Below are 23,343 nucleotides of genomic sequence, written 5' to 3'. Positions count from 1 at the left end.
TGCATGTGAAAAATAGCATTTGTTGCCGACCCTCTGTCCATCATCATCATCGGTTTTAAGTCCGCTTTCCAGGCGCCGCTGGGTTGGACTGGATGTCCCATAAAGATTTACTTGGGTATATTCCCTCTTGTTACTTTCAATCTTGTTACTCAAATGAGGAGCTTCAAAACACTAAAACAATGACTTCAAGTATGAAGTCGCCTGAGTTGGGCCAATACATATTTTGAATTGTTCAATTCAAGTATTGTTAGACTCAGACATGAAAAAACACGGAAATGTAATTTTTTTTAAAAGAGAGTTCAATTGAAAGGTCGGGATAATAGCAAACGTTTTTGGATTCAATTAATATTTTTCCCCTAATTCTACCTACAATATAGTACATAAAATCAAATGTGGAGTCTTGCCTCTGCTGCCACCTAGCGTCCGTTTGCGTACGTATCACTCATCCTGTCATCCAGGTAAACTGATCGATTGGTCGAGCCTGCGCAGGTAGTTCTCGGAAGAGCGGAGCAGTTTTGACTACAGAGTAAACAAGTAACCTTTAAAACAAATTGGAAGGGACGCGCACCTTCGAGGAAACACGCCTTTGACAAATTGCCGTTTTTATTTACACCAACCTAGGTTGATACGCAAAAACTGCCTAGGAAATAGTTGGTGACGTTTCCAGTATTTATCGGTGTAGACGTGAGGACATGTACCGCTCCCATACTTTCGATATATTATGTGTCGACGTTAGCTCCCAGTGATATAAACGCCTGTTGTCAATTTGGGTAGAAGAGGACTTAGTGGACTTTATTTGGCTGAAACTTCCATTTACGGCCTATTAATGTGTCTGTACCCACGTGACCATGTTAGTTCATCTTGACCTTCTCGTCTTCGTCCTGCTATTCTTCACCTGTGCAGATCTCGCCTGCGTCAGGAGGTTACGCTCAATAGAGGACGGTTCACAAGATGAAGGTAAGTCATTTTTCTCCTTATATATTACCCGTAATTGATTTACCGTTGAGTCATTTGGAATTGGGGTGGGCAAATTAAATGATGGAGGTGCCACATAGAACCACACATTTCCTAACTAAAAAATTTTTTAAAACAGTATGAACAAAAACGTGCACACTGTTCCGTGCAAAATGTAAGGTCTTATTTTTTCCCCAAATACATTTCTTAATGCATGTATTCACTATTCAACAACAAAGGGTTTGAACCAAACAACAAAAGAGCCACATACTGTGACTTTCCCCCTTCAGCGTAGAATTTTCTTGTATAAAAGTTACTATTAAAGGAAGCACAAAATTGCTCAACAATTCCCCTCCCCCCCCCCCCCCCCCAAAAAAAAATATTATTGGGGTACTATGTTTGTCTTGCATGTCATTCGAAATCTGAAAAAAAAAAAAATTATATTAGGCTTATTTACGTTGGACAGTTTGAAAGCCAAGTTCTAGCGCAGCCAAGCTATCTCTGCCGTCTTGTGGTGAATGGTGATACAACAACTTACAAACAACAAAGTGGAAGCCTGCTATGAGGTAGAACTGGTCTGGCCTACAAAAAGCGAAAATTCTCGTCGAATTGAACCAATAGATACATTAGTGAAAAAAAAAAAACATGGTAAACTTGAAATATATATTCTATTAAAAGATACTGATTCAAACCCTAACCTCACAACTGAGAGACAAAACGTGCAGTATTTTTTGTGCAGACAATTATTCTTTTTGTGCTATATTATCAAATGGGAATCAAAGGAATTATCTATATAATTAACAGTAAAACATTTTGCAATGTTTTGTACTCAAAAGCAGTGCATTTATAGGTTATACGCTTACTTTTAATATTCATTGTGTGAATACTTCTGGCAGCTTTGCCTACACTTGAAGTGTGATTGCAATCTGTTTGGGCCGTCAGTGTTTGTGGATGAAGGGGAGGCAAATTCATTCCTGGGTCGTCATCTGCTGTTCAACCGGTTCGACTTTGAAATTTTTGTCCCTGGAAACTTGGAAAGGGAGTGTAATGAAGAGGACTGCAATTACGAAGAAGCAAGGGAGGTCTTTGAAGATGTCCCGGCTACAGTTAAGTCACGCAATATGTCAAATTATGAGGTAAATTGGAATGATTTACACACATTTGTATGTTTTACAGAATGACTTTTGGAAGAGATACACTGCAGGTAAGTAAGATAATTTCAGTATTATCAAATGATGATCATGAAATTGTACATTTACTGGTCACATCATTAAATACACCAATATTAACAAATTGAATAAATATCAAAGATAGACACAAAATTTTGCTGGTCCGTCCTCCATCCTTAAGAGTCAACCAAGATAGTATTTAGCTTCCAACACAACTAGACTGACTGGCGATGTGAAAACCTTTTTGGTGAGAAGATATCCTTCCCACTTTGCTTGACGCAAAGTCATGGCACTCCCTCCGCCACAAACATCGTCAATGTACACAAGACAATTGCCACATTGTAATATTTCATATTTGGGCTATATTAGTGGATTGCAAATGCAAGACAGGCTGGGCGTGTTTCTGTGAGTCAGTACTAACCCTAACGCGGTTGGGGACGATTACAGAGACAGATAAAATACACTGCCATCCTTGCTTACGCTGTCCTTTTTAAATACTTCTCATCCTCCGTACAAAAAAATGGGTCGGAGGGACGGAATGGCCATCACTGACAAATTCAAGGAATGAAGACTGAAAGGCAGCAATCACAGTCTGTATAAATATTCAAACACAGCCAAAGCTATGGTTATGATAAAAGATAATAAAGCACAGTTTTGTTCACAATTCGATTTTTTTTTTACAATAATTTTAAATGGTTACTTTATTTTGCTGATCGTAATACAGTCCAAAGCACAACCACAACGATGAACACATTAACTGATAATTATTGTCTTTACAAAGCCAGAGTTTAGTTAAGGCCTGTTTACACTTGCAAGTCACATCATAAAAAACAATTGCTGCTCTTTAAAAACCTGTCTGACCAAAAGAAAGTCACATGCTCATTAGTCTGCTTACATTTGTTTTATGGGACATTTGTTTTACTTTTTTTTTTTATCCAGCCAACAAGTCTACATCATCAAAACAGTGCAATGGTGTAAAACTGGTTTGTCGTTTTAAACCGTCACACCATGAGGTTCACTCTTTGTCTTGTGATGATTCACAGAGAAGGACAAGGCAGCCGCAAGGGTCGACATTACTTCCCTCCTGGTGTCGCTGATTGTCGTCGGGGTGATCTTTGTCATGTTGGGCCTACTCAGCTGGTATTTTTGTCCAGGCAAATGTAAGAACGACTTCAGTCAAGTGAGGTGAGGAAAAGTGGAGTCAACACTTGATCTTTTGTTTTCAAACATGACTGCATACACCTTCAAAACCTAAATGTAATCTTTTTACACCATCAATAACTATTATATAACTTGAAAACAAGCACCAGACCTGTTGGCCGTTATGCAAAATGTTTTCTGTCCTCCCCACAGCTCAGTTCGGGTTCGTCCCAGGAGCAATGCCGCTGTCATCATACGTCGTCTAGAGGAGATGTCTTTACAACCAGTGCTACCACCACCGGCCCCGATGGATGAAATCGAGCCCCCGGGACTGCCCTCTTATGAGCAGGCTATCGCAAAAGGTGGACAACATGATGCCCCACCTCCTCCCTATCCAGGGTAACCAAACTAAACACAGTTACTGTACAAAATCATGGAGTCACATTCTTTACACTTTATGTATTCTCTTCTCCTGCTAGTTCACGACATGGAAGTGTTCGTCGGTAGAGTCTTTGGGAGCTTCAAATCAATTCTCAGACTGTGATTTTTGATGCAACTGATCATAAGTTGCTTGTGCCTCCTGTTTATCATAGGGATTGAACTGTCCTATCAAGCTTACATGTTTTTATTTAATCCACTGTTAATCTTAACCTTCTAGAGTCTATGCCTAAAATGTATTATCAGGAGCCTGTATTATGATTTTTCTGCACTAAAATCTAAACTTACACTGAATTATAATTAAAATGACATCAGTGGTACCTTGACTTAGGACTTAGATTTATGAGATTTTGAGCTATGAGCTGCCGCTCAGACAATATATTTTTCTTTTTATCATTGACTTTGAAGCAGAAATTTGAGATACGAGCCCTAGATGGTGGCCTGTCACATCAAACAGCAATTTGGCACAATATTCTTCTAAAACAGTGACGTGCGGTGAGGTTCATGACTGGGGAGGCACTAACGTCACCCCTCCTCTTTGCCATTCTGGGGATGGTTTCGCTACTGTAATTATTGCTTGAAATATCTGTACAGGTGAGTCCAAGACTGAGAATGATTGCGATACGAAATCACTTCTTTTTTTTCTTTATGGTGAAAAAAGGCCTACAGAAGCAAGACATATAAATCTAGACACTTTGAATGATAAATTAAATCTTATCTAGAAACTAAATGAATAAATACTGTATATGAATTCAATGTTTTGTTTCTACATTTTTTTAATTTCATAACTGCACTTTACAAAGACTGTCAAAGGAAACTCCATAAATACGAACATGCATGTTATTGGGACGTGTGAGGAAACCAGAGTACCTGGAGAAAACCCATGCAAGCACGGGGAGAACATGCAAACTCCACATAGGGAGGGCCGGAGATGGAATCTATCTTGCAACCTCTGAACTGCGAGGTGGACGTCCTAACTAGTGCTTCATCATGCCACTCCATTTTAAAATAACATACAGGCAAAAATCGATTGAAAAAAAAAAAAGAGTAAATTATTTTTTCAGGAACATGTAATTTCATCAAATGTTCCCCTAGACCAGAATGGTTCAACACTGTCAAACGCTTAAACTATTTAAAATTGAGTTATTGAATTACTTTTAAGAACAGATCTTTATTATGATCCCAAAGGAGGACACTGCTGATCATTTTTGTGCAGTCTCTTTTTTTCTTGTTATGGATTATTAATTCCAAATCGAGACAGCCATTACTATACAAATGAAGCCAAACTTTAATCAAACAATCAATGGTGGCACAGTAGTATGTTTTAAGTCATTTTTTTAACTGAAAAATGTCTAACCATTCTTCTAAGACACTGTTTAATATGTGAAATTAGATCACACACTTGCAGTACGAACAACTTGCAATAAGTCGAAGTGCGTGCGATGCATCGTGGGAAGTTCACTGTATGTGTACGAAAGCATGTTGCATGAACACACGCTCATAAGTCACCAAGGGGGTGTGGGTCGAAAAGCGCACTTTTTCATCCGGGGAATAGCGCGACCTCACGGCGAGGAAGTTAGCGGGCCGTGCACCGCTCCGACCGGACTGCCGTAGTCGGCCGCACCGCATCTGCTACGATGTGTGTCCGCCGCTCCACGAAGCTCCGCCGGGGAAGAGAGCCGTTCACCGGATGATGGACAGTAACTACCCGAGCTCCAGCTTTGCGGACGCGCTGGCTCCGGCAGCACAGCCCGCAGCTTCTTGGGCCTATGGCCGCGACTCGGCTACCATCAAGCAGAGGTAACGAATGGATGGAGGCAGGCGGTGAGGGTGGGTCACCTTACGAAGGAAATGTCGGTGATGGAGGGCCTAGCTGGGGTCTTAGAGGACTAAAAAGTGAATCAATCGCTTGGAAGGAAACAAGGCGCATTTAAAAGAATTCAAAATCAGTGCTCCCAAGTTTTGGCTAACTTGTGAGCCGGTTCCTTGCTCGTTATTAATGCGATCTACCCTCCTAGTTTTAGTTAGCACCGTGTGTATCTACTCTGCGTGCTTGGAGCAGTTTTTGGTCAACTAAAATCGAATTTCGTGGACATATTCTGCGCATTTGTGCAAGTTTCTGGATTTTGTACTGTTACTATTCTCGAATCACAAATCAGCAACGTAGTTGAATAGTCAAAAACAACAAGCGCAGCAAATGAGTTTCTGTCTCCCAAATAGCAATAGTTGTGTGCTTTTGTAATACTTATGCGTATAAAATAGTCGTGTTGGTCGTGGGTTACTTACAACGTAATTACAGAAGCACAGTGGAGAAGCGAACTGCATAACATGCTAAAGTTAGCCAACTTAATGCAACTTTGTCCACAGTAATAGCAACCATACTTGGTGACTTAAGTGTTTTCAACTCTTCAGTGACACATAACGTGATATGGCTCTATGTATTAAAAAAGGTAAAGTGAGCAAAGGAATAATCACGATGCATTAAATAAAAGTACTTGTGAATTAACCTCATGCTGCAATTGATAATGTGATTAAAGCTTGAGTAAATTACTCCCATCATCAGGGCACACACGTTGTTGGCTCTTGCATCTGATTAGATTAGATGCAAGGAAAGGTCACCTGAGATGGACAGTTTTTAAGATATCTATTTATTTCGAGACCAATCAAAAACCCACCGTGGTCCCGTTGCAAAATAAGGCCATTGTAGTAACTTGTACAAGATGGTTATATGCTTGCTTTATATTACAGTACTTTACCGAAAATGACAACTCCCACAGAAATGAATGTGCTAAAAAAATTATGTCACCAAACTCAACTGCCAAGACTAGGACAAGATGGCTGTTTATCGTACAACAGCATAACGTGGCAGTTTCCAGATGAAAATATTTGCACAGTTAAGTCACTATACCGTAATGATGAAATGTGATCATGAAGCAAACACTACAACACGGATCATTAGCATTATGTTTCATAATGCATTAAAAAAAACTTGAGATTACTGTGCAGGGGAAAAGCAGCTGTCTTCAGTTGTGATTTGTGCATTTAGTTCCAGTTATGGTGCAGCACAGCTTGATGCAGGGCTCCTTCAACGGCAGAGCTTTACTTCAGTACAGCAGCTCCCCACCTACACTACAGCACATCTTGCTGCTGCCACAGGTGAGTTATGAAGCATTTTGTTTTGATATTGACCCTTCTTATTTGCTGGATGGCAATATGATGTAATAATGATTAAGAAACCAAAGAGGCGCTTCTCAATTTGTTCAAATCTTTTCCCCTTGAATATGATGTCAAATGACACAATTGCTTCCGAGGTCTAACTGTAGCCATCATTAAATATTTATTAACTTTAGCAGCTAATGGTTTAAGTAACATTTCACACATTTACAAATGTTAGGTTATAACCACTATCAAATCACCTAATTTATACCCTTGGCATTGTCATTTTCAAAATAACTAATTAGTGTTCTGATTTCTTTCGTCTTTCCCTGTTGACTTGCAGGAGCACTTGACACAAACATTAATACTTCAGAGACCTCAATCATGAGTTTCCTTTCAGCCATGGAGTCAAGAAGTAGTGCCTCGCTCGTCGCTCCCTTTAGACCCCCATCGTGGACAGCAGGTGAAAACACATTAGAATAAATTGGTCATCCATCATAAACTGCAAGAGCAAAAAAAAAAAATGCGTTTGGCCGGAAATGTACGTTTTTGCCTTTACACTGCTGACTGTTATCTATTTGTGCAATCCAGGTACCAACTCATCAACCACAGAGCTATACCTGACTGGTGCTTTGCCTTCTACTGCCACATTTCCTTCTCCAGCTGCATTGACTAACTATCAACACACCAGTCCATATACTTCTAAGAGTTATTCCACCAGCTCTTCCCTGGCTCTTCAGGAGCCAGCCCTGAGCACTTCCACCAACGGTCTGTTGTCTCATCAGGACTCCCTCCTGCAACTCAAACCAAGCCAAACTGCGCTTCCAACTGCCCTGGCCTTTAACCTTTCTGGACCCGCTTTGGGCTCAATTCTACCAGTCCAGTCCTCCACGTACCGCTCAGCTCAGGAGTCGGCCCCCCACCTCCTGCAGCCACAGTTTAACCTTCCTGCACCCCATATAGCCTCACAATCCTACGGAGCCACTGTTTTCTCTGGCTCTGTCGAGAGAGCACTTCAGCGAGAATGTAGCGTGATTAAACACCACCAAAGACCTTCTACCAGCCACATAGCCTCGGACCAAGTATCCAATTCCGAGGACTCCTTACAGAGATACTATGCCTCTGGTAGTGAGGGAGGCATGTCCTTCCGACAAGACCGACCCAGTGAGACCCCGGAATCTTGCAGCCCTTCCACAGAAAAGGATTCATCTCATAGGGTCAATGGTGCCCTACAACACAAAGCGGACTCAGTCACCCAAAGCTATTCATGCACCACAGTGCCAACAACTAAAGAGTATTCCTCCAAGTTAGCTTCTGCTGGCCTTGAAGAGAATCACAGAATTTCTCAAAGCTTAGTATCTCAGTCCCCTGAGAGCTATTCCAACCCTGGGCAGAAGTCAAACTCTGTAATTGCCAACCAACTATCCAGCCTTATGCCTAGCACTTTGTCCCAAACCTATATCACAACACACAGCCAGTCGCAGCCCCCTCATCCTTCATCAGGCAATTTGTCCTCCCTTTATAAGACACTACCTTCTCTGTCTAGTCTGTCCGACACTGGGGCATCTTCGACTCTTGTGTACACTTCCGGTCCAGTGCTGAGCCAAGAACAGTATGGTGTCCAGGTTCAGGGTTTGTGTCAGGGGACTCTCTCAGAGAGCTATTCGTCGTCACACTCTCAGAATGTGACTTATACGTCAGAGTCACAGGAGCGGGCTTCCGTGACTCAGTCCAAGCGTTATGCCCCTGTACAATCCATAAACTCCTCTTACCAATCTACCTGTGGACAGAGTCTGTCCACATCTGCACAAGACTACACCCTGATGCCAGGCTCTGTGGGGAATAAAACACTTCCTGTCACCATTTCACCGCAGGCAACCGTGCAGACTCAACAGATTTATGAGACTGTATCTGCTACGTACCCACCAACTACTGAAGCTTTGAATAATAATATCAGCTCATCATTAAAGGACATCAAGCCGACATATGGAAAAGCCACATTTGAAGAACTTCCTATCCAGGAGCTGCAGGCTCTCCAACAGGCATCCATGGAGGGCTTGGTCGCAAACGGCACCACGGCAGCTCCCAACAATGTAATCTATATTGTTTCAAAGATGGATGATCTCCACAAAACGCAAAGTGTCATCAGAGACACTTCACATTCTAGTGACCATCTCACACAGTTGAATGCAGAACAGCACAGTCACCTCAGTGGACAAGAAAATGCCAATCCAAAAACAACCAACTCCAGTATTAGTACTTCACATGTACTTCTTAGCCCAGAACCAATTAAGCAGCATCCTGTCCTCATCAAATCATCGGAAGCGCAACAACCCCCCCAAGACCATACCCACTTTATCACTGTCCCAAGTGCTCAGGTTCTCGTGGAGCCTAACCAGATGATTTTTCTTCAGCAGCCCCTTGTGCACAATCCCCAGATGTCTTCAAAGGTTGTATCAGTGCAAGGTCTTCAATCAGCCCAGGGCTTGGGCCCTCTTAATATCCAGTACCTCCAGATGGATCGGGAACTGATGTGTCCCAATGTCTCTGCAAGCCAAAGCCAGCAGGCCACAGTTGTGTCTGAGCAGAGCTCGGGATGCTCCGACTCTTCTAAAGACCGTTACAGCCAGTCAGCTATTCACCAGTCAAATGATGCTAAGAACCACTTTGCCCTTAACTCTCTTTGCTTCTCGGACTCCATGTTACTTGTCGATGACAGGAATATTTTATCAAACGTTGACGACATACTGGCTGCTACTGTGGCTGCTTGCGGCGTCACACCGCAAGACTTTGCCAAAGGTGCATCTTCCACAGAAGTTCAAATGGCAGCAATGGTGAGTCCTGTTGATGCCAAGACTCCCTTTCAGACTGTGGATATAACGCAAATGTCACCGAGTTTCTCAACAGCTCAACAGACGATCCGCCCAGACACTAATTCCCACGCCATGGCGATGACACTAAATCGTGCGCAGATCTCTACAGACCGCCAAGGGCAGGCCGTTCACCACAGCAACAGTTCTGATCTCAACACAAATGGGGATGGAGACAGCTCTGAAAGTGACTATCACTCAGCGGGGCAGGTTTACGACTCCTCCGCTTTCCACAGCAGTGTCAAAAGTAATGAAAAGTGGATTAAAACTGAGAATGACTCCATAGAATGCCAAAGGAGACAGGATTTCCCCCAAAAGGAAGCCAACTCTAAGTCTTTGACAAGGTCAGAGGTTTCTGGAGAAGATAATGTAGCATATAAACCAGCCAAGCGCACTGGGCAGGCAAAGCGGCCTAACTCCAAGGGCGGCGACGTCAGCCCATCTGCTTCACAAAATGCATATGACGGTTGTCCACAGCAAGAGAGAATCAGGCAGAAGATTCGGGAAGTGGAAGCCAAACAACCAGAGGTGAAAACTGGTTTCATTGGCTCTTTCTTGGACTTCATCAAATCTGGCCCCAAACAGCAGTACTCCCCAAGTCCTTCAAGAACTGTTAGCCGCTCCAAAAAGCCTGCTACCTTGGCCAAAGCGCCACCACCATCATGTGTTTTCACCCCTAAAATTCAGACTCTGCCAAGTTCTCTGATTTCCCAGCAAATTCAGGTCACGATTGCTCAGCAGAAACCTCTGGATGATGAGCTGCAAAGGAACTTGGAGACACTGCCGTCATTTAGCTCCGATGAAGAGGAGCACACGGGAAGAAACCAGGCACTGAGGAACAGCATCAGCTCAGTGCTCTCTGCCCTTGATGAGCCTTCAGAACGGAAAGCCAAGCCAGGTATAGTAGTGTATTAGTAGATATTTGATTTGTTTTAAGATTTACATGGTGGGCTGGATCAAAGATTCCTACTAAAGATGGGCCTTTATTTTAATGATATAAGGAACTATAGTATAATATTGGTCTCCTTCATCTTCCTGCAGATAACCCCAGTATGCTGGCAAAACCAGTCCCAGTTCCCACTGTGCCGCTCACCATCACCGACACCCGCTTGCCACTAATACCCACTGGTGCTCAAATGCCAAACACAGTCACCACAGTAACAACATCCGCCATCAAGCAGGGGCCCCTCACAACGCCGCCTGGCCAGCTCGCTGTTCAGTTAATAAGTGTGGCAATCGAGGGACTGACTGATGAGGAGCTGTCGGACAGTGGAGGGGAAGGAATGTATCGGGAAAGAGACGAGTTTGTTGTAAGGAATGAGGATATTGAGACCTTGAAGGTATACAATAATTGCAAATGATGCAATGTTAAAGGAAGAACTATTTGACTTCTCTCAGTCAAGTAAATCATTTATTGTCTGATGTTACCAGGGGACATTGCGTGCAGGAAGTGAGCCTCCTGCCATCTGGAAAGTCCAGAAAGCTTTGCTGCAGAAATTTGTGCCAGAGCTAAGAGACGGAAAGCGTGTCTTCTTTGCTACAAACAGTGTGAGTATACACTGTACTCAAATAAGTCCGTTTTTTTTAACTCATGCAAACAAATTGCAGGTACTCAAATTCAGATAATTTTCTCACTTTTTTCTTACCTCCTGGCTTTTGTGTGTACCGTTGTGGTCATCTACAACTATGACTTCCTGGTTGCTAATTCAACATATTTTGTTTTGTCTATGCAGTATCTTGGATACTTTGGTGATGCTAAAAGTATGTACCAAAGGGTCTATGTGAAGTTTCTGGACACGGTTAACAAAAGGGAATATGTCAGAGTATGCAGTCGGAAGCCGCGCTGCAAGCCCATGAACTCACTCAGGTGTGTTCACACTGCAGAGAGTTGAGCAGTTTCTGGCATGTTGCAGGTGCTTCAGTGACGTCATCCTTTGGTCTGCTTCACAGGGGTTTTCAAGTGAAGACTTTGCTGGGCTTGACAGGCGGCCCCTTCTCGTCATCTCAAGGACAAAAGCCTCGTCCCAAACCCCTCAAGCAACGAGCAGAGCCCCCACCCAAGAAGAGGAAAAAATGGAAGGAGGCGTTGTCACCCGCTGCCTCGGGATCATCCGCTGAAGAAGATGGTAAAGAAGCACTTGAATCATTCTCAGATTGGGATATTGAATCAAGATCGTGGTCAGAATTTGTTATCACCTCCTTGTCTTATTCTCGTAGCGTTAAACCCCCCAGTGCCTTTCGCTTCGCGACTTCTCAACACGCGAACTATGAAGGAGACTTTCAGGAGCTTTGTGGAGCTGCTCGTCAGCGTTGCCCTTGACGAAGATGTGCTGGCTGAACTTGAGCGAGCCAACGGTAAATGCTCAGCATATGGGAAAGATGGATTCCCTCCAGAGGTCTGACTTTGCCTGTCCTCTCACGGCCACAGATGCGCTGCTGCTACCACAGATGAGGAGGATGGACAGCTTAATCAGTGATAACAGAAAACGCCTGCTTCATAAGCTGCACATTGAGCAAGCCCTTAAGGTGGGTTTTGTTCGATTGTTGCCGTTTCGTGATACGGTGAAGCACATTCAAACAGATCATACAGGAATACTCCCACACCCAGTACATTTTCACTGCTCTGTGGGAAAAACGATTGCTGGAAGCTAGTCGGGGACCTACTCGGCCTCTTCACAACATAACAGAACAGTGTAACGTGATCTTGTCGTCTATCTTCAGACGGCACTGGACAGTTTGCCAGAGATTACGGTGGTTACGGAGCTGACAAACGATGGGGAAACACCTGCCTTCAAAGTCCGACTTGGTGGAATGGCCTACAACAGAAAGACCTTGAAGCCTGACGAGATGCCTAATCAAGTGCCGCAAGTAGGACACTTGCGATCATTTTGTTAGCTATTGAAGTTTTGTTTTGTTTTTTTAGCTTCTCAATGCGGACAAGTTTTTTTCTTTTTATTTTGAAATGGCTTCCTTTATAATAATCCCATATAGCATTTTATGTAAAGGTACAAACTTAGTTGATTTTTGTACCTTTTAGAGCTGTGAATTCTTGCGCCATAAGGAAATACTTTTGGTGCATTACCACCACATTCTCTCCACTGGCGATAATCCACCAAATTGCCAAAACCAAGTCAGCAATTATGGAACGGGGAATATGAGTGCCAATCTGTCTCTCAACTGCTTTTGGCACTCTGTTTATGGGTCTGCTCTTTAGGTCTGTCCAGCAGAGGGTGCAATTTCCCACCATTTATTGCATGTCTCTGTTTGCGTAGGAGTACACGGTGGACCAGCAAAAAACCCAGTGGGTTTCGCTGTATCACTCTCTACAGCACTACAAGTACCACACATACCTCATGTGTAGGGATGAGGTGAGACGGTTCTTACTGTCGTAGAGCTTTGCTTTATGGAGGCTAATCATTATCATCATGTTATTTGTTCTTCAGATCGCCACACTGCGTGTGCAGGCGGGTGAGCTGGGGCAGGAGGAAACCATACAGAAGTGCCTGCAGAATAGAGCTTGGCTGGAGGGGCTCTTTGACCGTTTTGGGGAGCTGATCAATCAAGTGCAGCAGGCCTGCCGATGAACAGCCTCATATTTTGAGAACACTTATGAACCTTCGTGTCTTGTCTTTAAACTACACATGGATCCGAGCAATATGGTGCCAAAGGAGTGCATAGATGTAAGATGTCTCTTCTCTGTAGCTGAGGTCTTAATAAGACTAATAGAAACTAGTTTTTACCATCTTTGCCTCAGCAGAAAGCATCAAGAGAGGACAAGGGCTATGTTTTGGGAACTTTTCCTTCCATAAGCGCCTCCCTGTTGTCTGTGTTTGTTGCAACAGACACTTTTTTTATTGGTCATTATAGATTTATAGTTTCTATTTTTTTAGCCAGATTATTATGGATGCTAGATTGTGGTAGAAATCAGAACGCCGATAGATATAATAAGCCTTTATCAATCGGCTCAATAAGTAGGTTCAAATCACAGAGAACCCTATTGATTGTAATTAAAAAAAAATAACCTTAGTTATATACTTTTTGTAAAACATCCCATTTTTAGGTGTGTTAACTCACAGGTTATTCATATATATATATATAGTGTACATTTTGTATAAAAAAAATTAAGCCAGTGGGTGTATTGCTAACAAAACACTGTATCTACTATTCAACATTTTACTTTTAAGAGTCATTTTCATGAATATTGTTTTTCTGAGGGTAAAATACAGCTGTCTTTATACTCCTTTGCATAGCTCACATTTTAATGATGAATAGAGTTATATTTTTCACAAAGTAAATATTATTCTGTACTTTTTTCACTGTATGCTGATAACGGGCGATTTTTAAGGTCACTTTTATGCTTTCAAATATTCTTGGTCTTCTCACGATACAGATTGTAAATAAAGTGCCACATGAATGAATTAGATTTTTTTTCTGTGTGTAAGTTGTATCCATCAAGTAAATCAACATTTGAATAAATATAAACATGTGCACTGTGACAGCTGTAACGGCCAATCAAATGTATCACAACGAAAACATGACGTGAGATCAAAACGGCTGCAGCCTAGCTGTATCAATACATTATGTATATTACTTAACTAAATATCATAATTGTCTATGTACCTGTGGCAGAAAAAGCAAAGCGTGGCAAGTTTATCTTTCTAATGTGTACATGCAGTCAATAACTGCCACCAGCTCCTCAAATATTCACACGTTATTTCTCACATGCTTCCTTTTTCTATTACTATACGTGGCCAGGGCAATTGGCTTCTTTTTACATTACTTGATGTTTTTCTTTTAATAGTGGTTGTTATTTAGGAACACTGACCAACGCTATTCAATGTGATGCTGGCCCTCGGTGTTCTCATGATCAAACTATTCACTATTGAATAAAACATGACCGTCATAGTGCAGCCATAACACAAAATGACTGTCAGCCTTTTGAGAAACAAAAGTATGTCTGTACTGATCTGAGGAGAGCCTCTGTCTTCTGGTTGGAGGCGGACAGCAGCCAATCAGTTCACCATTCCGCTACTGGTCAAACTGGTTGAGACAGATGCTGGACTTCTACTGTCTACACAAATTGTAATGAGCTGCATTGTTCTCAAAGTGGGAGAAGAGAGGGGTGGGGGGGTCCCTATAGAGACTATGTGAAAAGGACCGTGTGGGGAAAAGACGTCATAAACGAAGTTACATTATGTTCCACTGACAGGTTAATTACATTTTAAAGGTCACATTCAAGAGCTCTAACGTGCATTTAGTCTGCCAAACTCACCTCCAGTATCAAAAGCATAAAGAGTCAAGAATTATGTTTGCAGGCAAAGAAACAAGAGGCCATTAATGATTAGCTATTCTTCATATTAACCAGACTGCCTTCTTTCTCATTTTCCCTTCAGCTTTTCGGCAGGCTTACAAAACAAAGGTATGCGGGAGTTCTTGGAGAAAGTTGTGAAACCTGCTTTTCTCTAAACAACTTCGCTTCTCGATCTCAAAGACAAGAGTTACATTTCCTCTAAGGTGTGGATGTGACGGGTAGAAGTACCTCATCTTACTTGTGGCGAAAAAGAAGGTCAGCGCTGCGAGATCAACCTATGGTAAGCCTGACAGCAAAGTTGCTTTAAGTCCTACTTAAGTGTTTTGTTTGAAAAAGAATCAAAAGTACAACAAACAAGAAGTTGCCTTAATTCCGTTTTTGCAGATTATGTTAAGGTGAGCTGGGTGACTGAGAATATATAAAGAAAGAATTAAGCAGGCACATTGGTATTTTTTTTTGAAGTGATATTGTAAAATAAGTTAAAAGTATTGCTATTAGCCCAACAAAATGAAAACAAGTGGGTTCAGTCGTGTAAACATTTACGTAGACTTTGATGAAATTTGTCTTGTCTTCCCTACGTTTACCAAAGCTAATTTTGTTTATTTATTTGCTGTCCTCCTCTAGTGGCATTGCCTCAGGTAAAATAATGTTTTATTGTACAAAAGACAAACCAGTTTGATGCACGACTCTTAAGCCTTACCTGTTGTGTGCTGTACTCGAGTCACGTTCCCACTCATTGAGTTCAGTGTCACCTTACCGTGTTTTGTTGTTTCCACTGTCGGATTAATTACGCGACACAGGTGCCACGGGGTCACAACGTGAGTGATATTGGTACGGCATTGAGAGCGTGGACGGACTCATCTGTGACTGATCCCAGATCAGATTGAGCAGCCTGTATGTGGTATCCATCTCTAGCACCTAAAAAAAGAAGACAGTTGCCTATTTACTTCAATTTTGTCCCGGTTTGGTTATTAGTAAAGTGGTACAACAACAGCATTTTTATATTTATAATGATAGATTGACACTAATGGAGCTCTTTACACCAAGTGGACCTAATCAAATGTCTGGGGAGTGTAACTTAACAAACAGTGCTTCTTAGATTCTACGTTGAATGTATAATTTTGTTTTTTTTTTCGATTAGTGTTTATCAGTTCATTTTGGAGACTTCAAGGCAGTAATTTCAAGTAAAATACGAGTTGAAAAAATGGCGTGCCACCAACTAATATTTCAGTGTTTTGTTAATAAAGACAGTTTTATCATTTTATCGTATACTTTTTATGTAAGTTTCTATTGCTTGGGGACGAAAAATAAACGTTAACAAACATTTTATTGCGATTTCATAAGTGAGGAAAAACAGCACCTCGAGGGACTTCCTTCTTATGTTGAAATCCGCCATGACGGTACTGATTGGCTCATGAATAATTAATAAGGGGGAGGAGCTAACTTCGGGTACCAAGACGCTCGCAGAAGTTTGCGTCATTTTAGTTGAGCGTGAGGAGAGGTGGAGAAGAAGAGGGGGTTTGCATGGCTTCTCGCTGTCACTGGAGCGAACAGCAAGTAAATGCATTGCAATGATTTATGTTGCTGTTGTTGTTTTTAAATAACTTAATATGTCTAATTTAATGAGTCATCTCCCGTTCTCACCTAAGTTTAGTTGACTTGTTTTCATCCAAGGCGTGCGTCAGTTTACAATTTTGCAGTATTACCTGAAGTTAATTGCTCCTTTTGATACTACTGTAAATATTTTGGGCTAATTATAACAATACATTGTTACAATAATTAGAGAACCTACTCGGAATGTGTTTACTCATTGTTATTTGTTCGCAAGTCCTACTGATTGTGATTGACTTGCTTTATGGCAATGATTTAAGAGTTTTGAACTACTAGGCTTACAGTATAATTATCACAGCTTCTTTGCAGGGATATTGTCTCCTTGACATAAACGTCCCAATTTTGATTCATTGATTGATTGACAGATTAAAGATTATCAAAAAATCATTAATCGATTATCAAAATAATAATTACTTGTTTAGTTGTGGCCCTATACAAAGTTATTGAGGTAAAAAAAAATAGGTGAGACAAGGTTGCACTTCTTATGCGATTGTTCAAATGTAAACGAGCATCCAGTTTGCCTTGACAGCTTAATCTCACTTGTTGCTGCATGCTAAAAGAATAAAGATTATCTGCACACCAGCTGTTAATGGCCTGATGCCACACAATGTGCTCAATGTGCAGCATGCTTGAGGTCCTACGAGGCTATTTAGCACAGTTATACCGATGGTGATGATGATGATGATGATAATAAGGCTGGTACTGTGATATTCACAAGGGGAAATAAAAGTCTCTTGTGTTGATGGCATTTATCTCCTCCCTCTGCAATTATTTACCCCTACTGCTGTGTGCAAACACTGCTACACTATTACTCTCTACCTGCCTAATCAGAATGATAGAGCCTGCAATTATTTGTCGTTGTTGACTCTAGGTCCCACGTGAAGCCTTTTCAGGTGTCATGCTACCTATAAACCAGGTTGTGTGTGTTTGTGCGCGTGTTATTTGGTCTTTTTTCATTTGTGGCCTAGAAATTTGCAGTGGCCAAGTTGGGCCAGCCTCAGACAATTCATGTTGAATTGTCTTATTTCAAATGTGAGCAACAAGAGGTGACTGAGTAGAGTTGTATTGCCTGGATTGTTTTGACCCAGACATGACCCCCATCACCATACTTACCCTTATTCACCCTTCTCTGTGTTTTTCAGACTTTAACGAGGCTTTATAGAAATTGATCAGATCCGGATTTGTGCTGTAATTCGTAATGCAGGGAGTCCTGTGGATTACCCAGATGGTCCTAATTTCTAATTGAAAGCATTTTAATCTTATATTGTCACTTAAACATGTTTGATCCTTGAATCGTCTGCATTCTATGAAATTTCCTTCTGCGCAATACCTCTATACATTTTATGTCTTCTTTATGCATGAATGATTTGTCATACGGGTATTGTATCCAGTTTTGTCCAAGGTTCCACTTTAACTCAGTCAGGTTCGTCTGCATACACTTATTGTCCGAACTGCTGTTTTGTTGTTGTTACAGGTGTGTGATAATAGGATTGTCATATTGTATTGTCATAACAAAGAGCATAGCTGCTACGTCAGGGACAGTGATTTATAGCCCCAGGCTGCTGACCACCCTCGTCCTCTAACATTTGCTCAACTGGCTTAAGATGCTCCCTGTGGTGACTGAAAAACTACACTGGCATCCCATGTAGGGACACTCTGTTTTCTTGTGGTGAGCAGCACACTTCTAAGACGATTGACTTTAAAGCCCAGACCAATGAGATGTGCAGTAAGTGGGCTGCATTTGCACTATGAATAATTGAATTCATTCATTGTCAAAAATTATTTTGATTTTGGGGAGTGAAATTAATTGCGATTAATCAAGGCAAGTCAGGGCTGCCACGCTTATGAAAATTGCTTCAGAATTTAGCAAATTTTGACTCTTTCAATGTTCATTAATCGGTCTGACCCGTGGTGCCGTCTGGTGCATGTGTTAGCAGTAATGAAGACCACCCACATTGTGGAATACGATATTTAGACATCTTTTGTAAGGGAGGTCGAACAGTGTGTACATTGTTTCTTCATTCCTGGAGAATCACATTGCCTTCTATTTAAGTGAACTCTCTGAACTCAACACGCAAAAATTAATTCCGGGAGACTTTTGAGATTTTTTTTGTACCTTTTAGTTATTTATTTTAGTAAAATACAGAATCATAATTCTTTTGAGCTTTCACCAAATTTTGAATACTGCACCTGCAATGTTTTCCAATTCACCATTATTTTTCATGGATAATACTCAAAGTAGGAGTATGGCAAACTGTACCTTTGATGGTAATTACTAAGAATAAACTGAGCTAAAATTCTAACCCTTCTAATCTAATCTTCTATATTTTCAGAGCGAAGCATGGCTGAGAAACCATTCCGGGCCACCCAAATCTGGAGCAGCATCATCTCCAACCTCCACACTCACGTGGAGGTCAAGCGCCGGCGCCACAATCTCAAGTCCTACCATGACTGCTTTTTGGGCTCCGAGGCGGTGGATGCCGTGTTAGCGCACATCACTTTAAATCACTTCTTCGGCGACGAGGCTGTCCCTCGCCAGAAAGCCATCCGACTTTGTCAAGCCCTCATGGACTCGAAGGTCTTTGAGCCAGTGGGCCATAAAGTGTTTGGCAAGGAAAAGAAGAGAGACACTTTTGAGGACAGCAGCTATAGTTTGTACAGATTCCCAAGCACGGAGACGGACTTGTCACCACTGAACAACACCAAGTCCAACTCCATAGAGAGCGGCTATGACTCTCCAGGCAAAAGCAGAAACAAGAACAGCTACAGGTAGTAGACGTTTATTATATTCATGCTGTACTTAAATATTGAATTCCACCGGCGATTTTATGCTTGTTTAACGTTTGCCTTGAAATACTAATTTAATTAATTTCATGACCACACTTGCTGTATTCTTTATGAAAAAAACTTTTATATTAGATGAGCAACTGAGTCTAATCTAGCAGCTAGTAGCAAAAGTGTTATATTGGCGCCATCTTGTGGTGTGGTCGTGAAATCATTACACATCCATGCCTTTGAAAACTAAACAGGCTTGAAGTCAACTTTAAAACAGGTAAGGAATTGTAAGGAAATAACCGCAATTTCCATTCTGCAACTCTCCAGACAAGATGTGCCAATCTACTTTACTCACTCTCCTGTGAGAAAAGGCAAATCAGTGGACGAGATACTGCAAAATCTCAACTTGAACTCGACCATCACGCCTCAAATCAACTTAGGTGTCTCAAGAGAGCGTAAGTAGAAAGTGACAAATGGTACAAGATCCCACAAATGTGCATACCTCATACTTTTTGTACCTTTCCAACTGCTCTTCGCTGCAGTGGCCGTGAAGGTTTGGCACCAGCAGACGGTGTGCAGGCTCCTGCAGTTGATTGAGCTCCCATTGCTGGAGAACAAGCATGACTATCGGAATTCTTTGCACGCCGGAGAGAGCCACTCAAACCTGACATCAGGCTACATGGACAGAGAAGTGCTCAAAGCCTTCAGTGAGGCACAGTAAGTTTACGTGACACCGCCATTTTGGAAGCCAGAGACTAAATATGGTGAGAAAATTGTGGTTTACAATATCTCCACAACAAGCATACATCTCCTGCATGAAACCAGATGTGTTATAGTATCAAGAAGATTGACCTGTGAGAGGGAGCCTGGTACCAAAGGAAAAGGTTGTCACAGTAGAAGTAGTAGAAAAACTAAAACAAAATGTCTAATCTTAGCCTAGTGTTGCAGTTGCAATTTTATTGTGGTGAATGATGCATTACACAAACAACAGCTGCTCTTCTCCAAAATGAAATACTGTTTTGATAAGCATTAGTGTGGTATTTGTAATATGTTGGTTATGTTATGAAGCTACTCAAGAGGGTCCACATAATGTTTGTAAGAAATATTGCATGGATCTTGCTTACGTCATTTTGTTGTGTTAGTTTCAAATCCCAACTGCTTCCTCTCCCTCAGGGAAGATGAATGGATGTCTGGTGCTATAGACTGTCTGGACTTCCTCCCTGACGCTCAAGTGGTGAAGGTCAGCAAAGGCCTCGTGGGCTGCACCAACAACCTGGAGTGTAAGAAGCTACTTTATGAAGTCCTGGCTAGGCATTACGCTCGAGATGAGCAGCCGCCTCTCTTCAGCAACCACGTGTTCGACATCCACTCGGGCATTTCGGAGCTTCTTGGTGAGAAGGCTTCCACATGCTTCAAAAAGACTCAAACTTATTAAATTAATTCAATAGCAATTAAAATAAATAAGTAACAATAAATAAGATCCCCTTTTCTCAACCTTGTGTCCTCAGTAAACGGAAAACTGGGGCAGGCTCTGGAGGCACTGCAGCTGAGCCTCAAGCTGCAGGACTCTGGAGGCAGAGAGGAACTCCGGCGGCTGCTCAGGTTCATGGCCATCGCCGCTAACACGGAGGACATCAAACTCCACCAAGAGGTGTGTGCCGTTGAGAGTGACGTTAATATGTGGTGGAGGCAAAAGTACCTGGCTGCTAAGAGAGGCACGGTTGATTATCTATTAAAAACATGTTTTACATAAAGAGTACAGTAAGTTAATTAAATTTGTATTTTAAGGCATTTTAATTCAACTTAAGAAAATATAGTAAAGCAAATCCTAAGGATAATGAGTTCAAATAATGTATTGAGTATCATAATGGTTTAAAATGTAAATCTATCATCTCTACTCCTCATTTAATAACTACTTAAGCTCCTTTTGATTGTCAGGTTGTTAAAGAGTATAGTTACAATTCTTTGCTGACCCTGCATGTGTCCCTCAGATTGAGAACAGAATGGCAGTGAAGAGGTCATTCTCCAGCGCCATTGTGCACAGCAGAAGACTTTCCAAAGGCAAAGTGGACCTGATGGTTCTGTTTATGATGGACAACCACCACGATCTCTTTAAAGTGAGTGTTATACGTTACATCGTGTTTGATAACAATCACGCTCAAGGCTAGGGCTCCTAGACGGCTGGTGACGACTGCACGCTGTTTACACAAGTTTCATCTCCAAGGCACATCAGGAACAGCTTAAAATAATTGCCTGTCTCTGAAAGAGAAAAAAAAAAGACAAGCTTCCCAACAGGAAGGAGGTAATAAACAGAGACGTTATGTAAGAGAAGTGCAGCGGAAGAAAAGATTATAATGCAGCTTTTGTTTATGCTTTTCAAATTCTTTTATTCTTCCATACAATATTCAATGACCACACTGGTCACAACATTAAGTACACCACCACAAATGAATACTTAAAAAGTTTTACTGCCATCAGGTTCCTGCTTCCCTACACACGATGGTGAGCGACAGATTAAAGAATATTGATAGAGGGGAGGATGCAGATATCATAACAGGTATGCAGATTTCACATCATCGTATCACGGATTCAACTTCATTTTGATAAATGATTTACTCCTATTTCCTGTATTATTGTCGTATTCCCTTACCCTCTGTAAATTCAGGGTCAACATCTAGCACAAGACAGACTGCAAAGGCTTACCCGGAAAATGGAGAAAAACACACCGAAGACGAATCGTGGTCATTACTGCGGACAATCCACGAGAACCCCAACCTGCCCAGCAAGGAAAAGAGACGCCTGCTAGCACAGTTCTACAAAGACCACCCGGACATTTTTGTTCAGTATTCTAGCAATAAGTTATCAAGCATGAACAAGTTACTACAGTAATGTTTATTGGTGGAATGTAATGTGCAGAGTGTGGTGTAAATGAGAACATATGTGGCCTTTGTGTATATACTGACGGTGAATGTGGATTTGTGAAGAGGAAGCTGTGATTTTTATGAACATACCATCATTTCTTGTCTCCTGAGCCGGACCTAGGTTATTATAGTTATTAAAAACTTGTGAGAAAACTAAACCTGAAGTTGAAAAAAACATATTCATTTACAAAATGAAATACGAACCAAAATGCTTAACAAACTATAACTACATTTTATATTTATAAAAGTGACTAGAAATGTTGTATGAAGTTTATTTTAGATTTATTTATTGCGGTATTGTTGTATGTCCACACAAAAAAAGGAGAGTCAAACAGTCATTTGAATATTGTAGCCTACCTATTCAACATTTTGTGACTCTTTTTTTTTTTTAAACCTTGCACTTGACAAATATACGTATTCATATAGTCGAAAAAAAACTCAAAGCAATACTAAAATGAATAAAACCTAAACAAAAACAGCAGTGATCATAGCGGCTTATATTCTAGAAACTACAGTAGCTGATACCCCAAAAGTCAAACAAAGCTGTTGTGAGAGACTGATGAAGATTCTGAAATGTTTAAGATTCAGGCGGAACTAGTCCAATGTGAGGTAGTGAATTTTGCTCTTTATGGATGTGCGTGCTTTGTGAGAAAAGAACAAGATTTGCAAATAAACAATGTGATGCAGCCCTGCAGCTGTGTCTGAGAAAGTTTTGTGAAGCTAATTTGAAAGTCTGATGCTGCTGTGTTGTAAAGGGTCGGAGAGATTCATGGGAATCATCCCCTGTGGGCATCTGAGTTTCAAAAGCCTGCTTCAGTCACGTCGTCGAAGTTGCGTTTCCTACGGTGCTCTATAATGAGATCCATTAAAAGAGGAAACGGCTGCTTTGTTAGTAGGTGATGGAAGCTGTAAACACAAACGACCAAACATTTTGATTGCACACCAAAAAATGTTTAGCATAGTCTACAAGCAACAAAACATCTCGGACGTAAAGATTT

General features: G+C 41.4%; 3 protein-coding genes across 4 annotated transcripts; all 3 read left to right on the top strand.

The window, feature by feature from the left end:
• Positions 1–468: 468 nt before the first annotated feature.
• Positions 469–4,457, top strand: prrg4 (proline rich Gla (G-carboxyglutamic acid) 4 (transmembrane)). The gene is made up of 6 exons (XM_049719107.1): positions 469–957; positions 1,897–2,060; positions 2,131–2,158; positions 3,167–3,308; positions 3,477–3,662; positions 3,743–4,457. Exons 1-6 carry the CDS (start codon positions 849–851, stop codon positions 3,768–3,770), a joined length of 657 nt encoding a protein of 218 aa, XP_049575064.1. The 5' UTR covers positions 469–848; the 3' UTR covers positions 3,771–4,457.
• A 748-nt stretch (positions 4,458–5,205) lies between these two features.
• On the top strand, positions 5,206–14,145 carry qser1 (glutamine and serine rich 1). Its single transcript, XM_049719099.2, has 13 exons — positions 5,206–5,501; positions 6,748–6,857; positions 7,201–7,320; positions 7,449–10,625; positions 10,769–11,067; positions 11,159–11,275; positions 11,461–11,594; positions 11,678–11,853; positions 11,945–12,082; positions 12,156–12,253; positions 12,449–12,595; positions 13,000–13,095; positions 13,171–14,145. The coding sequence occupies exons 1-13, from the start codon at positions 5,392–5,394 to the stop codon at positions 13,309–13,311; spliced, it is 4,863 nt and encodes a 1,620-aa protein (XP_049575056.1). The 5' UTR covers positions 5,206–5,391; the 3' UTR covers positions 13,312–14,145.
• Positions 14,146–15,170: 1,025 nt separating this feature from the next.
• depdc7a (DEP domain containing 7, paralog a) lies at positions 15,171–23,037 on the top strand. Of its 2 annotated transcripts, none has more exons than XM_049719101.1 (9): positions 15,171–15,318; positions 18,983–19,418; positions 19,752–19,879; positions 19,967–20,141; positions 20,598–20,815; positions 20,933–21,075; positions 21,416–21,541; positions 21,903–21,981; positions 22,090–23,037. In XM_049719101.1, the coding sequence occupies exons 2-9, from the start codon at positions 18,991–18,993 to the stop codon at positions 22,311–22,313; spliced, it is 1,521 nt and encodes a 506-aa protein (XP_049575058.1). In that variant the 5' UTR covers positions 15,171–15,318; positions 18,983–18,990; the 3' UTR covers positions 22,314–23,037. The 2 variants fall into 2 exon arrangements, with proteins under 2 accessions (XP_049575058.1, XP_049575059.1); XM_049719102.2 differs by lacking the exon at positions 15,171–15,318 and adding an exon at positions 16,486–16,595.
• The last annotated feature ends 306 nt before the right edge of the window (positions 23,038–23,343 follow it).

This window comes from Syngnathus scovelli, chromosome 4, assembly GCF_024217435.2.
Source record: "Syngnathus scovelli strain Florida chromosome 4, RoL_Ssco_1.2, whole genome shotgun sequence".
Lineage (NCBI taxonomy): Eukaryota > Metazoa > Chordata > Actinopteri > Syngnathiformes > Syngnathidae > Syngnathus > Syngnathus scovelli.
Note: the sequence above shows the minus strand (reverse complement) of the source record. Positions and strands in the feature narration are given on the sequence as shown.